The 22,333-nt window shown below is 33.3% G+C and overlaps 1 protein-coding gene across 2 annotated transcripts; it reads left to right on the top strand.

The window, feature by feature from the left end:
* The first annotated feature begins 12,831 nt into the window (after window positions 1–12,831).
* On the top strand, window positions 12,832–21,803 carry LOC139902812 (protein MEI2-like 4). 2 transcript variants are annotated; one of them, XM_071885456.1, is made up of 16 exons: window positions 12,832–13,201; window positions 13,305–13,421; window positions 13,898–14,061; window positions 14,168–14,213; window positions 14,448–14,753; window positions 15,324–15,712; window positions 15,820–15,978; window positions 16,980–17,096; window positions 17,170–17,309; window positions 17,404–17,489; window positions 17,612–17,908; window positions 18,519–19,131; window positions 19,214–19,298; window positions 20,053–20,121; window positions 20,237–20,416; window positions 21,143–21,803. In XM_071885456.1, the coding sequence occupies exons 3-16, from the start codon at window positions 13,990–13,992 to the stop codon at window positions 21,290–21,292; spliced, it is 2,709 nt and encodes a 902-aa protein (XP_071741557.1). In that variant the 5' UTR covers window positions 12,832–13,201; window positions 13,305–13,421; window positions 13,898–13,989; the 3' UTR covers window positions 21,293–21,803. The 2 variants fall into 2 exon arrangements, with proteins under 2 accessions (XP_071741557.1, XP_071741558.1); XM_071885457.1 differs by lacking the exons at window positions 12,832–13,201; window positions 13,305–13,421 and having other exon boundaries at window positions 13,624–14,061.
* Window positions 21,804–22,333: the final 530 nt, after the last annotated feature.

Here is a 22,333-nt window from a genome sequence, read left to right as displayed (position 1 = left end):
ACTTGAAGCCGAGCAATCCAAATTCTTGGATATGTTTAAACAGATAAATGTAAATCTTCCTTTCATTGATGTGATTTCAGGAATGCCTAGATATGCTAAATTTCTGAAAGATCTAATCTCGAATAGAAAGAAAATGGAAGAACTCTCGGCTGTTACTATGAATGCTAATTGTTCAGCAGTGCTGTTGAATAAGATACCAGAAAAATTATCTGATCCAGGAAGTTTCACAATTCCATGTTTTCTGGGTAGTCTTAGTTCAATAGAAGCATTGGCAGACTTAGGTGCTAGTATAAATTTAATGCCGTATTCACTATACGCTAAACTAGACCTTGGAGAATTGAAACCAACAAGAATAAGCATACAACTAGCCGATCGATCAATAAAATATCCTAGAGGGATAATGGAGAACATGCTAGTTAAAGTTGGTACTTTAGTATTTCGAGTAGATTTTGTTGTTCTGGACATGGAAGAAGATTCTCAAGTTCCTCTCATATTAGGAAGACCATTCTTAAACACGGCTAAAGCAATGATAGACGTGTTTGGTAAGAAATTGACCCTAAGTATAGAGGACGAGAGTGTTACCTTTTCAGTTGATAGAGCAATGCAACAACCGCAATCTGCAGATGATACATGTTATTATATTCAAACTATAGATTCACATGCAGAATTGTTAGAAGAATTTCCAGAATTACAAGGAACAGGAGAATGTTCTTTAGGAGAAAGTACTGAACCAATTGATGAAGCTGAAATGTTAGCTACACTAATAGCTAATGGATATGAACCAACAACAGAAGAAATTCAAATGCTAAAAGAAGAAGACAGATATCGATATAAATCATCGATAGAAGAACCTCCGAAATTAGAGTTAAAGCCACTTCCAAACCATTTGGAATACGCTTATTTACATGGTGAATCTGAATTACCTGTAATAATATCGTCTTCTCTTACTGAAAATGAGAAATCACAACTCATTTCTGTGTTGAAAGCTCATAAACCAGCCATTGCATGGAAGATTCATGATATTAAAGGAATAAGTCCTTCGTATTGCACACATAAAATCCTTATGGAAGAAGGTCATAAAACGTATGTGCAACGCCAACGAAGACTAAATCCGAATATGCAAGATGTAGTTAAAAAAGAAATTATTAAACTGCTAGATGCAGGTTTAATTTATCCAATCTCTGATAGTCCATGGGTAAGCCCAGTTCAATGCGTGCCTAAGAAGGGTGGCATGACTGTCATTACAAATGAAAAAAATGAGCTTATTCCTACTAGGACTGTAACAGGATGGCGTGTATGTATTGATTATAGAAAATTAAATGACGTCACCAGAAAAGATCACTTTCCCTTACCTTTCATTGATCAAATGTTGGAAAGATTAGCCGGAAATAGTTATTATTGTTTTCTTGATGGATTTTCCGGATACTTTCAAATTCCAATAGCACCCGAAGATCAAGAGAAAACCACATTCACGTGCCCTTATGGTACTTTTGCTTACAAACGCATGCCATTTGGACTTTGCAACGCCCCTGCAACCTTTCAAAGGTACATGATGGCGATTTTTCACGACATGATAGAAGAATGCATGGAAGTTTTCATGGATGACTTTTCAGTCTTCGGTGATACATTTGAATCATGTCTAGCTAATCTTGAACGAATGCTTATTAGATGCGAACAATCAAATCTAGTTCTTAATTGGGAGAAATGCCATTTCATGGTTAAAGAAGGCATCGTTCTTGGACATAAAATTTCAAAAGAAGGAATTGAAGTGGATAGAGCTAAAGTAGATGTAATTGCTAAACTTCCACATCCCACCAATGTTAGAGGAGTTAGGAGTTTTCTAGGGCATGCCGGTTTTTACCGACGTTTATAAAAGATTTTTCAAAAATTGCCACTCCTATGAATAAACTCCTAGAAAAGGATGCTCCATTCATCTTTTCAGATGAATGCATCAAATCTTTTAATATTCTTAAAGAGAAACTCACTAATGCGCCGATCATGATAACACCAAATTTGAATCTACCGTTTGAACTAATGTGCGATGCAAGTGATTTTGCAATGGGAGCCGTTTTAGGACAAAGGATTGAAAAACGATTTCAACCTATATATTATGCTAGTAAGACGTTACAAGGAGCACAAAAAAATTATACAACTACTGAAAAAGAACTCCTTGCTATTGTCTTTGCTTTTGACAAATTTCGTTAATATCTCGTTCTAGCAAAAACGGTGGTCTATACCGACCATTCTGCTCTTAGATACCTATTTTCGAAACAAGATGCCAAACCAAGATTAATCCGTTGGATCTTACTCTTACAAGAATTCGATATTGAAATCCGAGATAAAAGAGGAGCAGAAAATCTCGCCGCTGATCATCTTTCTCGTCTTGAAAATCCTGAATTAGAAGTTCTAAATGAATCGGCCATACAAGACAACTTTCCTGATGAATATCTATTGAAGATAGATTATAATGAAATACCATGGTTTGCAGACTATGCAAACTACTTAGTATGTGGATTCCTTGAAAAAGGATTATCGTACCAAAAACGAAAGAAATTCTTCAGTGATATAAAACACTATTTCTGGGAAGATCCACATCTATTTAAAAGTTGTCCAGATGGAATAATACGCCGATGTGTATTCGGAGATGAAGCTAGTAAAATTTTAAACCATTATCACACAGGACCAACAGGAGGGCATTATGGGCCTCAACTAACAGCAAGAAAAGTTTATGATGCTGGATTCTATTGGCCTACAATTTACAAAGATGCACACCTTCTTTGCAAATCCTGTGATGCTTGTCAAAGGGCCGGAAAAATAAGTCAACGTGATGAAATGCCACAAAATGTCATCCAAGTATGTGAAGTATTTGACATTTGGGGTATTGACTTTATGGGTCCATTTCCAAAATCTCATAATAATCTCTATATTCTCGTAGCCATTGATTATGTATCTAAATTGGCGGAAGCACAAGCTCTCCCAACTAACGATGCACGAGTTGTAGTCAACTTTTTAAAATGTCTTTTTGCAAGGTTTGGAACACCGAAAGCTTTAATAAGTGATCGGGGAACTCATTTTTGTAATAATCAACTTGAGAAAGTTCTCAAAAGATATGGAGTAACTCATAAAATCTCCACCGCATATCATCCACAAACAAGTGGACAAGTTGAAAATACCAACCGAGCTTTAAAACGTATTCTAGAAAAAAATGTAGGATCAAATCCGAATGAATGGTCCATTAAATTGGAGGATGCACTCTGGGCTTTTAGAACAGCCTACAAAACTTCAATTGGAACCACACATTTTAAACTCGTCTACGGAAAAGCATGTCATCTTCCAGTAGAAATTGAACACAAAGCATTTTGGGCTTTGAAGACATGTAATCTTGATTTACATGAAGCTGGACGTCTACGATTAAGTCAACTAAACGAATTAGAAGAATTAAGACATGAAGCATACGAAAATTCGTTAATCTATAAGGAAAGAACGAAGAAATGGCATGATAAAAGAATCAGAAGTTCAAAAGAATTCAAAGAAGGAGACAGAGTTCTTCTTTTCAATTCACGATTCAAGCTATTTCCTGGAAAATTGAAATCAAGATGGTCTGGACCATTCATAGTCAAAAGAGTTTTCCCATACGGAACGATAGAATTAATAAATTCAAATGGGATTGAATTTAAGGTTAATGGTCACAGAGTTAAACACTACATAGATAGTCCGATGGAATTCGACAATGAAGTTAATCACAATTTCGATACCACAGCTAACTAAGTGTGGGGAGAATCAAGTCTTTAAAGGATAATATGTATTTCTGTTAGAGTTAGATTGTCTGTTTTCATGTAGTTCTCGAAAATGGAACCCGAATGGTCTTTCCCTAGCAGACCCTAAAGAACTAGTCTTCTCCCCCCATTCTGAATTTTTATTTTTTTTTAGGTTTTACGAAATGAAGACTGCCTGTGAACTAAACCATGGTCTAATGCTACACGCTTTGATCACTAAACGTAATAATGACACACTTCCGAGTGAAATAGTATCAGTATTCAGAGAAAGATTGGACGGAGTAAGAAAAGAATCCAGATGCGAAGATAATAAGTTACAATTTGGTAAAGGAAAATCAAAATCCGCAGCGAAAAGAAGAGCACGACACCTAGAAAGATGTCACAAATGCGGAAAATGGTCACATGGAGGTAAATGTTCAAATAATCAAACCTATTCAAACACTGAATTTGTTACTTTATCCAGAGACGGACCGTTCATATGTTTAGAAGAAAAAACACTGAATGCTCGAGGTTACACCTATTTAGCTATGGAAAACCAATTAAACCGACTATCTTATGAATGGGATAGATCATATAACTAAGAATACTATCTCACGGGTAAGTCTGTACAGTTTTTATTTTTTATTTTTATTTTTAACCTTTTGATAATAAACGCTAATTTATTTGCTATAAAGTATTAAATTGGTATTCAATAAAATTAGGTTTGGCGACCGAAATTATTGATATCATTCAAAAATTTATTACATCACTGCGAAATTTAACGTTTATTCTTAAGGTATAAATATCTTTAATCAATCAACCCAAAATATTTCAAAAATTCGTCATGAGTTAAATTAGGTCATGGAACCGAAATTACTTTACCGAAAAGATGGGCGTATATTTTTGATAATATTTGATTGATTAAAGTGGGATAAAAGCCAAAAAGATTTTTAATTTTACCACGTTTTAAAAAAATTAATATATAAAAATTAAAATAATATTGTAAACTTTTTAAAATTAATATATTTACTATTGTAAATATTTGAAAAATTAATCTTTTTAATATAAGTTTGTATGTTTAAAAACAAAAATATAATATAAGTTTGGTGTGAATTTTTAATTTTTATTATATGAATTCTTAATTTTATGCATTTTAAATTTAAGTTTGGTGCGAATTTAAAAACAAAAATTTACTTTATTTCTCTAAGTTAAAAATATGATTTTTAAAATTCGTCGTGAGTTGAAGACTAGGTCTTTGAACCGAAATTGCTTTACCCAAGGGAGGGACGAGAACTTTTATTATCATTATTTTTAATCTTATTGAATTAAAGTATGCCAAAAACATAAAAAAAAAAACCCAAAAATCTAAGCTTTTAAAACAATCGCTTGAAAAAGAGAAATTTTAAAATTTTGTCGAAGGACGGACTAGGACATCGTTCCGAAACGACCTCGTCCTAAAACAAAGGAAAACAAAATTTTAAATTTATTTTATATTTGTTTTATAAGTTAAGGATTGTTAAAAAAAAAAAAGAAACCGCGACTCGCGGAGTTTGTAAGCTCCAAATACCGCGACTCGCGGAGGACAAAATTTACAGGAAAAAATATATACTCTGGAAACAGATCAGTTGAACACACCCACAACACAAAACTGCGAAAAACCAACCAAAAACACACACGAAAATCGAATTTTTCACCAAAAATCATCACATTTTTTACTAAAATCATGTTGAGAAGGATGCTATCAAGGAATTACTCAAGAAAAACGGTAAATTTCTACACCTAAACACCATTTAATTCGAAAATTAGTGTTCTTGAGCAATTTTATACCCAATTCGATTTTGATGCTTTTTAGTGTAATTATGCTTAAATTACTTGTGTATTATGCTTGTATAACCTAGATTGATGCTATTTAACATGATTAGAAGCCTTAAACTTCAAATTTTAGTAATCTAGGGTTTGTGTTCTTGAGCAAATTTGGGGCTTTTTGATATAAACGGGTTATGGCCGATTTTTGTCATGAATTGTTGCTAAATTAAGTAGTGTAACATGTTTAGGTAGTTAAATGATCCAAACTTTGAGCCTAAACATGATTTTGAGAATTAAAGTGGACTTTTTCAAGTCTAAAATTCATGAACTTGATTTTTGAGAGATAATGCCTTTTGAAACTTGTTTAATTGCTAGTAATGATTATTTTGACATGTTATTTGAGTTGAATGCTTATGAACTTGGTGAACATTTTCGTATATGCTTATTTGAAAAAGTGTAGATTTGATAAAAATATGAAAATGAGCTTATGTTTGATATAAATTGAACATGTCATTGTAATTATTTTGATTGATGATTTTGCTGACACTAATGCATATTTGGATGCACAAAAATTGTGTTTGATGTGTTTTGCAGACTGAAAGGGGTGAATCTTCATCCCAAGCTCGCAATGCTCCTGCTGAGAATACGGAACAACAGGAGGTGGATAACTACTACAAACAAGATATACCTCATCCTGTCATGACATTTTCAGATATGCACTTGGAAGATTTGCACTCGAACTTGAGATTTGACAGACGTTGGATAGATTATCCAAAATACCAAATGGGTTTGCATACTCTTCATTCTAAAGCTGTTGAAGTACCTAGGGTAATAGAATGGGCACCGTTAGAAGCTGTAGAATTAGCCGGGCCAATTAGAGAATTACTTACACAGAGGTATGGTAATTCTACTTTTAACGATTGGGTACGATTATTCAATATGCGTAGACCTGTATATAAAGTATGGTGTGAAGAATTATTGTGTAGTATAGAAATAAATGATCGGGTAGTTAGTTTAACCGATCGATCTTTTATTAGATTTTTGCTAGGAGGTTCGATGCGCCACATGTCTTTACTAGACATGGCTCAGGCTTTACGTATATATACGCCTGAGGAGTTAGCGTCTGCCGATTGTAGAGAGTTGATACTAAATGGTAGAAAGATAGATGAAAATTTTGATACGCATGGTGTATGGAGTCAAATGACTAGCCATCACCGATTTAAAGGGGGAAATTACTCTTATTTGGATATAGATAGAGCAGAGTTAAGAGTAATTCATAGGTTTTTAGCCAATTCGATTACACAACGAGGTAAGAATAAGGAAAAGGTAAATGAACAGGATTTGTTTTACCACATGTGTATTCGAGACCCACAAAGCGCTGTAAGTATACCTTATTGTGTGGGTTATTATTTATCAGCTATGGTTAGGGGGATGAGACCGCATAGCATAATAGGAGGTGGTATATTTATTACTTTGATTGCTGAATATCTCGGTGTGGATATAAGTCGGGGGGGATTATTAATCGAAGAACTAGAACCCCGCGATACAATAGGTTTAAATGTATATCATGGTGCGAAGGTTTTGAAGAGGCGAAATAACGCCGCAGTACAATACCATGGTAGACATCCACAGGTTGAGAGAAACCAACAGCAAGGTAATGTGGGAGGGGGAAATGAAATGACAGAAATGCAAAGGTTTATAGCTTCACAAGAGTACGAAAATGCTAGACATCGAACATTTGAAGATTGGCAAGTTCATCAAAACCAAATCATAGCTTATTGCCAACAAATAGGTAGAAACTATATTCCTACTCCATCGCCCGTATTTCCTCCCTGGTCTATAGAGATCCAACCACCGTATCCTACGTATAACCCAGCTGAAGCATTTTATAACACATATGGTTATGCATGGAACCCCTACTGGTATCAGTATCATCCCTAGTCTACTTAGTTTTATTTATTTTATAATTTGTAATGTTGATACATTTAATACTTATGTTGGAATTGTATTAGTTTTTATAATTTACAAATTTTTATTTTTAGATTTTAATAATGTTTGAATGTGGGGTAATATACCAAACTTCAAAAATATGTATATATGTTTGCAGTTTATCTTATGTACACAACAGGGTAAAACAACGCATTTTCAAAGACTGGCATTAAGTTCAGCAAAAGCAACTAATTTTGACGACAAGATGCAAAATAAATGTGATATAACAACAAGACGGAGTGAACAAATGATATGCACCATTTATCATTCAGCAAACAAATGCCAATATGTTTGGAAACTTTGGTAAAATTTTATCATTTTAACACAAATCACCCTCAATAATTTAAATTGTTACTGATTTCTTGCAAATGAGGGCATTGCAAGATCTTAAGTGTGGGAAGGGGTTAAATTCTTTCGGATTTTAAAATTTTTACTTTATACACTTGGTTAGCATTAGAAATACTAGTAAAGTAGTAGTTGTATTAGAATCTAGTGCTCTCTGATAATAAAGAACAACCCTAGTCTTATATACTGACTACCCAATTCTAGTAAAAATTTTCAAAATTTTCAATTAAATGAACTCAAAATCATGTTTATACATATTTATGAACGACAAAACTAGGTTTTAACACCGAAATTATTGTTACCTCGGAAAGGACATAAATTGAGAAACAAACCAAAATGTTAAAATTCATTTAAAATGGAATAGAGGACAATAAAAAGGAAAATAAAAGCCAAGTGTGGGAAAATTTACCAAGATATTTTAAACATATGTCACATATTTCTGTAAAAAAATAACTGAAAATACTTTTGCTTTGGACTAAACTAAACTGTTTTACCCGATGAAAGAAAAGAAGAGATGGATCTACACGATGAATTAATTCTATCATTAAAAGGAAGTAAAGTCTTCCGAAAAAGAAACGCGCTTCTTGATTTAGGTCAAGAAGTTGTCGTCCAGACCAGCTGTAGGTTGACGAAAAATCTAGAAAAGTCATCACTAAAATCAGCAGAAAATCCACGGACCTCAGCATAAAACAGGGTCGCCAAGTGGTCAGATTTATCCTAACCATGAGAAGGATTTATCTCGTAAAATGGGGGGGCACCGTGCAAATTAGCTTGATAAGACTAATGAATCAGACCCCCAGAAAGGATAATCTCCTTAAAAGATCAAAAATCAGCTTTTAAGCCTGATATTACTCAATCCTAGAGATTGACCTTAAAGATTGAGAATTACAAACTCATGGAATTCAATGATATCTAAACTCGAGCTTGAACGAGAAAATATTTTGATCAAAATTACAAACCGATTTGTTTTCTGAAAACCCATTTTTCAATGCGTTCATTACCATTGAACGTAAAATCCTAGGAATTCACCTGGAATTCATTAGGTCACCTGAACCAAATCGGGTGTCAACCGTAAGAACGGTGGTTGCATAGCATGGTCAAAGACAGGACCTTGTGCCAGACCGAAAAAATTATAAGGGTGAGCTTTACTATTGCTCCTACAAAGGATAGTAATTGCGTCCGACACGTTATAGACCATAATTAAAAGCATGTCAGGGGACATTGCCTTAACAGTTGCTTGTTCAACGCTTTCCTTTACAACCGGACGGTAGTTTATCGAAAGGTAATATTCGGAGCAAGTATACTGGACGTGTTGCTTTCCTAATACAAGGTTAGCAAGTGGGTGACACAAAACCATAAGTTTTGAGCCAAAATTTTCAAATCTAAAACCCACCAAACCCACAAAAAGAATTTGCAAACACCGATGAAGGGTTATTCCGGAAAACTTATCTAGGGTAAAAGCTAGATTTAATTTTCAAAAGATCAAATGTTTTCATAAAGATCCAATTTCCTTAATGGATCTAAATTTTTATAGTCATGTGAGACTGTAAACCATATCGTTACTACCATTGTTTATACCGCCGTATAGAAATCACTGATGTACAAAGTGTGAAGAATAAAGAAGTGATTCTAGTATTTCAAGACTATATTGCTTGAGGACAAGCAATGCTCAAGTGTGGGAATATTTGATAATGCTAAAAACGAACATATATTTCATAGCATTATTCCTCAAGAAAGACAAGCTTTTAGTTGCAATTGTTCTATTTAAAAGTGATATTCGTTTAAATAATAAAAGGTGAAGACAAAAGACAGATTTGACGAATTGAAGACGCAAAGGTCCAAAAAGCTCAAAAGTACAAAATACAATCAAAGTGGTTCCAATTATTGATAAGAAACGTCTCGAAATTACAAGAGTACAAGATTCAAAACGCAAAGTACAAGATATTAAATTATTCGCAAGGACGTTCGAAAATCCGGGACCAGAGTCAACTCTCAACGCTCGACGCAACGGACTAAAAATTACAAGTTAACTATGTATATAAATATAATATAATATATAATTAATTATATTAATTATATATATATTATATTTATAAAATAAATCGTAGGCAAACAAAGAGCCAAAGGTGGGTGAGCTGTAAAAACAAACTCCACGACTCGCGGAGTTTGAAGAAGGAAAGGGCCGCGAGTCGCGGAGCCCCAAAAACTGAAACTCCCTATAAAATCCAACGAATTCTGATCATTTTTAATATCATATATATCAATCTCTCTATATCTATACGTAGTATATATTTATATTTATATTTTAATTTTAATTTTAATTTTAATTCTAATAATAAGGGTATGTTAGCGAATGTTGTAAGGGTGTAAGTCGAAATTCTGTCCGTGTAATGCTACGCTATTTTTAATCATTGTAAGTTATGTTCAACCTTTTTACATTAATGTCTCGTAGCTAAGTTATTATTATGCTTATTTAATCCGAAGTAATCATGATGTTGGGCTAATTATTAAAATTGGGTAATTGGGCTTTGTACCATAATTGGGGTTTGGACAAAGGAACGACACTTGTGGAAATTAGACTATGGGCTATTAATGGGCTTTATATTTGTTTAACTAAATGATAGTTTGTTAATGTTAATATAAAGATTTACAATTGAACGTACCTATAAATAACCATATACACTCAATCGGACACGATGGGCCGGGTATTTATATGTACGAATAATCGTTCATTTAACCGGACACGGGAATGGATTAATAGCCACTAGAATTATTAAAACAAGGGTGAAATTATGTACAAGGACACTTGGCATAATTGTTAACAAAGTATTAAAACCTTGAGTTACACTCAGTCGACATCCTGGTGTAATTATTAAACAAAGTATTAAAATCTTGTTACAGTTTAAGTCCCCAATTAGTTGGAATATTTGACTTCGGGTATAAGGATAATTTGACGAGGACACTCGCACTTTATATTTATGACTGATGGACTGTTATGGACAAAAACCAGACGGACATATTAAATAATCCAGGACAAAGGACAATTAACCCATGGGCATAAAACTAAAATCAACACGTCAAACATCATGATTACATAAGTTTAAATAAGCATAATTCTTTTATTTCATATTTAATTTCCTTTATTTTATATTTAATTGCACTTCTAATTATCGCATTTTTATTTATTGTTATTGTATTTAATTGCACTTTTAATTATCGTACTTTTTAATTATCGCAAGTTTATTTTATCGCACTTTTATTATTCGCAATTTCATTATCGTTATTTACTTTACGCTTTAAATTAAGTCTTTTATTTATTTAATATTTTACATTTGGTTTTAACTGCGACTAAAGTTTTAAAATCGACAAACCGGTCATTAAACGGTAAAAACCCCCCTTTATAATAATAATATTACTTATATATATATTTGTATTTTTATAAATAAAACTAATATAGCGTTAAGCTTTGATTAAAAGATTTTTCCTGTGGAACGAACCGGACTTACTAAAAACTACACTACTGTACGATTAGGTACACTGCCTATAAGTGTTGTAGCAAGGTTTAAGTATATCCATTCTCTAAATAAATAAATATCTTGTGTAAAATTGTATCGTATTTAATAGTATTTCCTTGTAAAATTTAATAGTATTTTATACACACCTCGCATAACACCAAAGGTTAAGATTCTAACCTCTGCTAAGTGTTTCCTTGGTAAGAATGGTTGAGTATGAGGAGGTGATGATGGTTGACTTTTGTCGAGCCTCCAAGGTGGGTATAAAGGTTCGACCTAGTGAATGAGGACTAGCCTTCAAATGATACTTAGCATTCCTATTTACAGAGGAGTTCTGAGCGGTTATATGGATAACTGCTATTCCTTAACTGCCTCATAATAACTGCTACTCCAGAACCTTCTAATCATACCTACAACCTACTCCACATCCTCCACGTTGTCCGAGAAGTCTGAACATTTTTTATGAACGAAATTAACATGTCTAATAGGACGTTACGCCTTCCCAGGCGTAGCGTTGATAAAGTCCAGACATCCTCCCAGCCAAGGTTGCAAAATTCGCTATTCGGGGATTAATCGATCGGGACTTTAGAAGGATTAATCGGTAATTCGGGGTTTAATCAGGGATTAATCGGAATGTACTGTATACATTTATATATTATATTTTAAAAATTATATGTGTAAATATAGAAAAAAAACCATAAATATAAAAACAAACTTTAACGTAATTGTCTAAAATTATTCATTTTGCTCAAAAACTATAAAGTTATAGTCTAGATTCATGTTAAAATGTTAACTATTTTTGATTTTGACCGAATTTGATTACCAAATTTGATTTTGACCCATCAATTGACGTTGACCATTTAATTAAACGGATTTTTAAAAATCGGAACGGATTACTCTTAAAAATGATTAATCGAAGATTAATCGGCGAGTAATCAAGTTTTTTACAACACTCTCCCAGCTGCTTGTTCACTTTAGTGTCAAAATATTAGTTATACGATATGCCATTCACGTGATCAAACACATAATGTGACGTACGCAATTAGACATCTAATCTAAATACCTTAAAAAGTTACATTAGTTGACATGCAAATTTTTATTTCATTATCTTCATTCTAATCCAAATTTTATTGATAAAAATGTAATACATTAATTAAGTAATATTCTTTTGAGTAATCATCTAGAGTATGAGATCGGATTACTTGTCTTTTTCGGATTACACCGAACTTGAAAAACCTTACAAAAAATAAAATAATCATCAAAATTAAATTAAGTTTGTTACAAAGTTATGGGTGAGCCTTGAAAATAAGTTTGATTTAGAGGGTAAAAAATGTAAATAATTATAGCAGTTTATCCGTATGTTGAGTTGAGAGTGGAGATATAAAGGCAACAAAGAAATCGGCGCGTGTTGTGGATTGGTAACGGCGTTAATTGTAATAACGGCAACCTGCCAAACCCCATCACTTTCTCTCTCTTCTTATTTTATTTTGATTTATGTTTTCTCTGTCTAAAACAAGTATCACACAAATGACATGATCATCTCCGATTTTTAATTTCTCGTGAATATAGGATTCAATTTTCTTTCAATTTTACTAATAAATAATTATAATTATACTAAATTATTATAATTTTTTGTATTAAAAATAAATAAATATATATATTAACACTACTCGTTTCTGCAAATTATTCTTGTCTCTCCTTCTGTTTCTCTCTCGGGAGGAGCGGCGGCGAGGGACGTCGGAATCTCGCCGTTAAATTATTCAATTCAGCCGGAAAAGTGGAAGAAGAAGGAGTGTAAGTTAAAATTCAAATGATTGATGATTGAATATGAGGTTATTATTACTAATTACTAATACTAATTTAATTATAATTTAATTAATTTTGTTGTGCAATGCAGGAGAAATTATTATAATATTAAAAAAAAGGTTTGGAGGTTGTTACACGGCACAGAAACCTAGATCCCTTCCTTCAATTCATTTCTTCCCCATTTTTCTTTCTTTCCTTGCCTTATGCCGTAATTCATTCTTTTTTCTCTTTCTTTCATTCTTTTAAATTCCATCTCTCTCTCTCTCTCTCTCTCTCTCTCTCTCTGTTGATTAATTAAAGTAACAAAAAGGTAAAATTGATCAGTTTTTGTTCCTGAAACTGAACTTTTTTGTAATTTCGAAAAAGGTGGGTTTTATAGTTTGAATTTCAGCTGAAAAACATTTCCACTTGTAGATCGGGTCATATTTGCTGAATTATTCAGCTTTAAGTCAATTGCACTTGTTTAGATCTGTTGTAGTTGATTCTTATACTTTATTTTCTAAATTAATTAAACTCAATTATATTTCTATATTTACTTAAAATTGGCTTAGATTTTTATTTCCTTAACAGAACCAGGCAGCTAATTAATAGCTGTGTTTATCTAATTTTCTAATTTTAGAAGCTTATCCTATTTTTTGAGTTTTCAATTGTGCAATTTTACAAATTTAAATTTTTCCTGTGCAGGATTGAATTGAATTGAAACGGAAGCACAATTTTGTAGTATAGTATTAGTATAGCATATTATAGCCCTAAAACAAAACAGGGTTCAATTAAGCATGCCATCTGAACTCAAGGACTCACATTCATCTTCCTTTTTACCTACAGAGGAACTGCAACTTCCTAATGAGGTATTTCTATTTTCTATTTTGTTTAATTTTTTTAATCATTTTTAATTTTACTTCAGGTAATTTTTGTTTTACACATGTAATAAAGTACTTTGTTTTAATTTTGTAGAGACAAATTGGGTTCTGGAAGACAGATGGTATGCCTGACAACTATGGTGAGTACCAGTACCACCATCTCTATCATTCTACCTACCTTATTTTATTTATGTACACATAATTTATAATTTATAATTTAAATGTCTTTATCAAAACTCTCTTAATCGTCAACTACTCAAATGTTTTACTCGTGGCTCATTATTTTATCTTGATTTGATTATACCTGTTATGTGCTGTGCTGTTACTTTTATCAAAACTAAAAATACTACTAATATTATGTGCTGTTACCTCAGGTGTAAAGGATGGGAACGTATATGCAGTTGGTGATACATCTTCTTTTGCATCATCTGATTCTCATATGTTGAAGCGTTTTAATATCCCCAATAGTTACCGAAATCAAGACGATAAAGTTCATAGTAGCTTAGAGAATAACGCTGCGGGAGCAGGAACAATAATCGGCCATCATAACGGAAATAGACCTAATTTGGGTATGGATAGCAAATCTTATCTGACAGCAAGCAATAAATTTAATGCCGTGGGTGATCACTACGAGAATGGTGTCTTTTCAACTTCGCTATCCGACCTTTTCAGTAGAAAATGTAATTTCCCTTTCTTTTATGTCCACATATTCCTTTTCAAGTGCATACGTGTTTAAAGCCCTACTAGTTTATTAAAGAAGTAGCTTATTGTAGTTTGTTTAAATGCATTTCAATGTTTATGGTGGATGTCATTTTTAGACTTAACAAAAACAGCCTGATAACTAGAATTCTAATAAGTTTTTTGTTTACTAGTTTGGTGTGATCCTTTTATAAATCTTGCCTGTACTCAAGGTTGCTACAATCAATACACGGGAGTACTCAGTGGGGACTTTTTGGTAGTACTCTGACGTTGACCAAGTTTGACTTTGACCGACTTTGACCAACTTTGACCAATTTTTACCTATTTTGAGTGATTGTCCGAGTAGTCCCGAGTTTTGACCGATTTTAAGAGTAATCTCGAGTTTGGCTGAGTTTGACTGAGTTTGACCAAGTTTGACCGAGTACTCGCCGAGTTGCAAAAACCGAGTACTCGGCGAGTAATTCCGAGTTCTACAATTGTACTTTTGTCATCAGACTAAGATATTTTTTACATAAATTAATAATGGTTTTTTTATTTGTTCTATCATGCAGTAAGATTATTAGCAAATAACAATATGTACGGTCATTCTGTCGGGGCTGCTGCTGCCTCTAACTATGAAGAATTGGAACCGTTTGAATCTCTTGAAGAGATCGAGGCCCAAACTATTGGGAATCTGCTTCCGGATGATGACGATTTGCTATCTGGTGTGACCGATGGGCTTAACTCTAAAACCATACAACGAGATGACGTGGAAGATTTGGACTTTTTTAGTAGTGTCGGAGGTATGGATTTAGGAGACGATTTCGTACAAAGAAATTATGAAATTTCTGCTACTCAGTTGGGTGGGGACCACTCACATGAAGAACACCCGTCAAGAACTCTGTTTGTGAGAAATATTAACAGTAACGTGGAAGATTCTGAGTTAAGAATTTTGTTTGAGGTAATTTTTTTTTGTAATATTGGATTGTTAGAGTTATTGAGTATGTTTATTACTAGTATATATTGGTGTTGATGTATTTTGTACATATTTGAAATGATAACGTGCAGCAATATGGAGATATTCGTACTCTGTACACAGCGTGTAAGCATCGTGGGTTTGTAATGATATCGTACTATGATATAAGAGCATCTCGACGTGCCATGCAAGCTCTTCAGAACACGCTGTTGAGGCGTAGAAAGCTCGACATTCATTATTCAATTCCAAAGGTGAATATCACTTTTATTTTATTTTTTGTTCCTTCTGTGTATAATTATTAATTTATCAACTCCATTATAATGGTGATCGCTATCATGTTGTGCGTAAAAACTACCTGGTCTCATCTTTATTTATTTGTAAATGTGCAACGATATGCTTGATATAACTTATGAGATTCTGTAGCATATGAAAAGAAGTTTTTTATTTAGTACACCAATGATTCAACGGAAATTAACTTTTTTGCTGTCTAATGCATGAAAGCCATGAAAAGTATAATAATTAACTTGTGTAGCTTGTGTCTCTTAATTTTACATGGATGCCGGCTTGAAACTTTACACATCTTATACTTTCTATATTAATTAGTTATCATATCATTCATATATTTAAAATCAATATTAGGAACGGTTATTGTATGTCTTTAGAATTCAACAATGACCTCGAAAAATTATACTGTATATTTTGTAGTATATTATTATTTATTATGAGTTTTAATATCAATATAATATCTATCTATCTATCTATCTATCTATATCTATAAAAGCTCACTTGTCATCAACCATACATATTGAATCATAACAAGAAACGTTAGTTTTTCTAAATCAACAGTGATGATGGTAATATTTCAAACAGTCTCGTGGTTTAGTGTCAATATATTATAAACACACATTTATGTTTTTTTCTTCTTCACAATATTAACTACTTAATTTAACATGGTTGAGTTATTGAAATACTTGATAACCAAGATACATTTCATTATTATAATAGAGCTTATATTGGCTGCTTATGTTATCGGATACGTTAAAAGTTATTCTATTACATTTCGAGTGTTAGGATGTTTGCTAGCTATGGTTGACCATGAGATCTTCTTATGACCTGTCAAACTACCTCTGTTGGATTTACAGATCCCAAATTGCCATAATGCGTTGCTCGTTTCTACAACGAAAATCTTTAATATTAAATTATTTGGACGGAAGTTAGTTAGTCTAATATAAACTCTTTGTTTATATGTTAGGATAATCCTTCTGACAAAGATTTTAATCAAGGTGTTGTTGTGCTATATAACGTCGATGCTAATGTTTCTAATGATGAACTTCGCCATATTTTTGGAGTATACGGTGAAATTAAAGAGGTAAACTTTGCATGTTGTTTTTGTGTCCTTGAGTATTATGCAGCAATTTGGTAACCCTGTTTATGTGACGCAGATTAACGAAACTCAACTAGGAAGTCGTCACAAGTCCATAGAATTCTACGATATACGAGCAGCAGAAGCTGCGTTGAGCAAGAATGATATCGGAGGAAAACATATAAACCTGGAATCAAATCATTCCGGTGGTTCTAAACGGTACCTATCAATATTACATGGGTATTTTTAACCCTTTAATCTATTGATCTGTAATGTATATACATATGATCCTTATCATGTCATATTTTAATAGTCCATTTCCGGAGCTGGATGCGGATGAAACTATGGCTTTGCTGCAAATGTGTAGCCCTCCTACCGATTTCACTAGAGACATGTCGGGTATGATAATCACACAGCTCAAGCCTTGATGTAATTAATATTAATATTAATATAAATAAATAAATATAAATATAAATATAAATATAAATATTATAGTAATCTGAATTTTTATGTTGGACCAGTATCAAATGTAGGAGTTGCACCTGGTTCTCAACGTTTAGGTGGGGAGTTCCAGCATGGCATCCCAGGTGGCATGCCATCCAGTTTACAGAACAAACTGCAATATGATTTAAGGAGTACATCAAATTACATTACTCACTCACTTCCAGAGTATCAAGATGGCTTAGCTAACCATATTCTTGGTAATTCACCTAGCACCATGGCTCCTGGTTTAAATACCAGAATTTCTGAAAGAGCCGGGAATATGCAGTTCAACAGAATCGGCTCTGTTGGCCACCCGCTTGAGCCAAATGACAACGGTGAGCATTTTTTAATCTCTTATCTCTATATATATGTTATAATTCCCTGTCATTTCTTGAAGACAAAATTACACGGTTGGTTCCTAAACTTTGTGTAAAATTGCGAGTATGGGACTAAACTTTTTTTTTTTTGACATGGATGCCCTAGACGTTTGCACATATTTTACCCAGTTGGTCCCTATCGCTAACGATAGTTAAAAAAAAAAGATTAGTCCTCGTACTTGCAATTTTGGACAATGTTTAGGAACCAACCACATAATTATGTCTTTTTTTAAATCCAAAACAAATATGGTAAAACATACACCTTTTGCACATTGAGAATCACAACAAACAATCTTTGGCAACTAGGTTTAGGAACTTCTTCTGTTCCATTTATCTACATTCATGTTGCTCATAATATTTTCAAATCAATATTTCTTGCAAAAAGGACGCAATTAGTCTTGAAAATTGAGTATCGGGATTGTGTTGGAATATCTTGATGTTATAGGAGTAGTCAAAACTGAACAGATTATCGGTTCATGATCTTTGACTAAATGACTTCATATATATATATATATATATATATATATATATATATATATATATATATATATATATACATATTTTTCAGTGTTTGGTCCGTCTGGAAATGCAAGTTCACCTGCGACTCATCATTACATTTGGAATCCATCTCATCGGCCACAATCTCATAACATGATGTGGCCCAATTCACCATCATTAATGAATGAACTTGGCAATGCTCATAGTCTTCCTAGAGTACCGTCTCACATGGCGAACACTTTTCTACACATGAACAATCATCACGTGGGGTCCGCACCATCCGTCAATCCTATCTGGGATAGTAGGCGTCACTCTTACGCAGGCGAATCCCCCAATACCTCTGTTTTTCATCCCGGTTCTCTTGGGAATATGAGGGTTGTCGGTAACTCGGCGCATCCGTTAGATTTCGTTTCTCATAATATGTTTCCACGTATGGGTGGAAACACAATGGACCTGCCGATTTCGTCGAAAAATATCGGACATCAGAATAGTGTGATGTTTCCTAGTAGAGGACAAATGATGACGTCATCATTTGATTCTCCTAGCGACCGTATTAGAAGTCGTAGAAATGAAGGCAGTTCAAATCAAGGTGACAACAAGAAACAATTCGAACTCGATCTTGATCGTATAATGCGAGGGGATGACAGAAGAACGACTTTAATGATCAAGAACATCCCTAACAAGTATGTACTACTAAACTTGTTTGGTTTTTTCATATCTCTGTGATAATTAACAGTTAAACTTATCCGATGTTGGAAATTGCAGGTACACTTCTAAGATGCTATTGGCTGCAATTGATGAACGCCATCGTGGATCATACGATTTTATCTACTTACCCATAGATTTCAAGGTTATTAATTTTTATATGCTTAATATATTATGGGGGCAGGATCAATGAGGAAGTAACCAATCGGGGGAAGCGGGGGAAGCAAATTTTTTTTTCTTCTTCGTTTTTTGGAATTTTTTTTCAGGCATCAAGATCACACTAAAATATGAACATTTAAAAAAGACACTTCGTGACGAATGTTATTATTTAGGCGGGAAAACGATCGATAAAAATAACATTCAAGATAATATTGATCGTGAAGAATGTTAACGTTTTTTTCCTTCATGTTTTGTGAAGTAAAATTTAGCCCGATTTAGAGTTTAGGGTTTAGTGTTTTGGGTTTAGTCCCTAAACCCTAAACCCTAAACTCTAAACCGTTCGTGTTAAACACTCAATCTAAATCCTAAATCTAAACCCTAAACCCTAAATTTCTAAACCCTAATATCTAAACCCTATAAACCCTAATATCTAAAACCTCAAAATACGCTCGAAAAACACGATAATTGTTATATATTAATTCTTCGAGCGTTTCCCGCCAAAATAAAAACATTTATCACAAAGTGTCTTTATTAAATGTTCATATTTTCATCCAATCTATAATGTTCGTGAACAAAGTTTTTTCAAAAAACGAAAAAAAAAATAAAAAAATTTGCTTCCCCCGCTTCCCCCCGATTGGTTACTTCCCCCTTGATCCTACCACATATATTATGTTGTTAATAATTAATATACTATCGCTGTTAATATGAACGCCTTCATATATATATATTTGTTTTGGCAGAACAAGTGCAACGTGGGTTATGCATTCATCAACATGACTGAGCCATCCCTTATTGTTCCTTTCTATCAGGTCTGTCTTCCATACAACTTTTTAATACTAACATTTATTTATATAATTAGTAGGATCAGGCTTGATGATATGGGGCGAAAAGTGATTAATCATAAGCTTAAATCCGCGATTGCAGGCATTTAATGGGAAGAAGTGGGAGAAGTTCAACAGTGAAAAGGTGGCTTATCTTGCATATGCTCGCATACAGGGAAAAGCTGCACTCATCGCACACTTTCAGAATTCAAGTTTGATGAATGAAGATAAACGCTGCCGCCCCATTCTTTTTCATGCAGATGGTCCTAATGCCGGTGATCAGGTATAATATAATACTACCTTTGTCCCTAATTAGCATGGTTTTAAACGGCGGTTGCAGCGGCCGATACGGCGGTTTGGTGACTACGCCTTCCCGATTCAAAGAAAAACGTTTAATAAGTCGGGTAACAGTAAAAGTCAAGTCAAAGTCGGTCAAAAGTTGGTCGGTCGGTCAAAAGTCGATTTTTTGTCCGGCCTTGTTCTAGTGTAAACGAAAATCCCAAACTCATCTAAAAATTAGCTGGGAAAAACACCGACGTACAAAGTATCGTTTAATAGATTAATTAATAAATACACTATAATTATAGAAAACAATATTAAATATCAATATATTATTACAAAGTGTTAATTTTCCATATTATAACGTACTTTCTATACTTAAATTCAGGAGGTCAATTTATTCATGGAAATATGTAGTTTTATATTGAAAATATCAACTTTGCAGTTATTGCTTTACCATAGCCAGTCCTTAGGGCATCATTTTCCTTTTTTAAAATATTTATGTTAAAAATATTTATTTTTGAAATATTTCTATTTAATATATTTATATTTGAAAGTCAACGTCTCCGTCTTGAACGACTCGACTTTTCAAGGTCCTGACCAACTCGTGTCCATTTCACGTTTTTTTTTCTTTTCAAACTTGATAATTAGATCAATGTCTAGATGCGGGTTATATATTTGTTGTATGCAGTATTCGGTTTCAACTTTCAACCCACTGTTTCTTTTGCAGGTACCATTTCCAATGGGTGTGAATGTCCGATCAAGAGTGAACAAAAATCGTAACAGCACAAATGAGGAAACCTCACAAGATATGGGAAACGGTGAGGCATCCTCAAATGGAGGGGACTCGTCTTCAGGTTCCACAAAGGATTTTGAATGAGAAAGGCCCGTTATGGGCACATTTTTTTTTTTTTTTGTTCGTATTAAGTCTTACCCTTACCTTCTAGATAACAACAGGTAATTATTAATTAAATGCCCACCTCAAATTTTCTATTGTACATTGAGAGGTGGGCGAAGGAAGAGCAGGTTAAAAACAAATGACTTTCGATTTTCTGTACTTTGTGCTCCTGAAGAACGCTTCATAAACTCAAGACAATTCTTGTTGAGAAGGGGAAAACGTAAACTATGCGGAGCTTCCAAATTTTGGATTGTTGCGACGATATGAGTGAGGCTTCTAGCTAGATTTTGATTAATTAACTGACGATATATTTTGTTGGGTAGCCTTGTTTGTAATTTATGTTCATTTTTTGTTTCTTAACATTTTGTTTCGTAACATTTTGTTTTGGGTCCACATTTCGTTGATAAAGTTTTTGAACAATTTATGCAAGTATCATGCATGATGTTGTTTGTTGTTTAAATAAGAGGCACATGCAAATCTGGCTCATCAGACGTCATGTACTATATATGATCATATAATTGGCTTTTGATTCCCTTTGTACATTGCATGCGTCATGCCATCATGTGTGTCCTATACCTGACATCTGCAAACCCAAAAGTTTGACCAAAAAGTTTGCACAAGTAGGATAAGAACCTTGCCATTCTCTCCATAGGAAAAGTGATTGAGAAAATAGATGGAATAAGAAAAATAATTTCGCTCTCTCCATATTAAATATTGTAAATCTAGGCAATAAAATAAATCACTTAAACTAAAAGCGAAACTAGCGACTCATTAACAATTAATAAATTGTCGCCAAATGTATCGATTTCACCTAAATTAAAAGAGTTTTTGTTCAAACTCATGTGTTGTGCATACATAATTGTTAGGAATAAAGTACTTGAGCTCTAACAAGACTTGATAATCATAGGTTATCAAATCTACAAACAATAAACGAAAATATTTGATGTATACGAAAAAACTAGCAAAAATGATAAAGATAAGAGAATTTAATGAGATTATACGTAATCATGAATGATTACATTA

Source organism: Rutidosis leptorrhynchoides, chromosome 3 (genome assembly GCF_046630445.1).
Source record: "Rutidosis leptorrhynchoides isolate AG116_Rl617_1_P2 chromosome 3, CSIRO_AGI_Rlap_v1, whole genome shotgun sequence".
In the NCBI taxonomy this organism is placed as follows: Eukaryota; Viridiplantae; Streptophyta; class Magnoliopsida; order Asterales; family Asteraceae; genus Rutidosis; species Rutidosis leptorrhynchoides.
The sequence above is the reverse complement of the archived record's forward strand: the minus strand, read 5'-3'. Positions and strand labels throughout refer to the sequence as shown.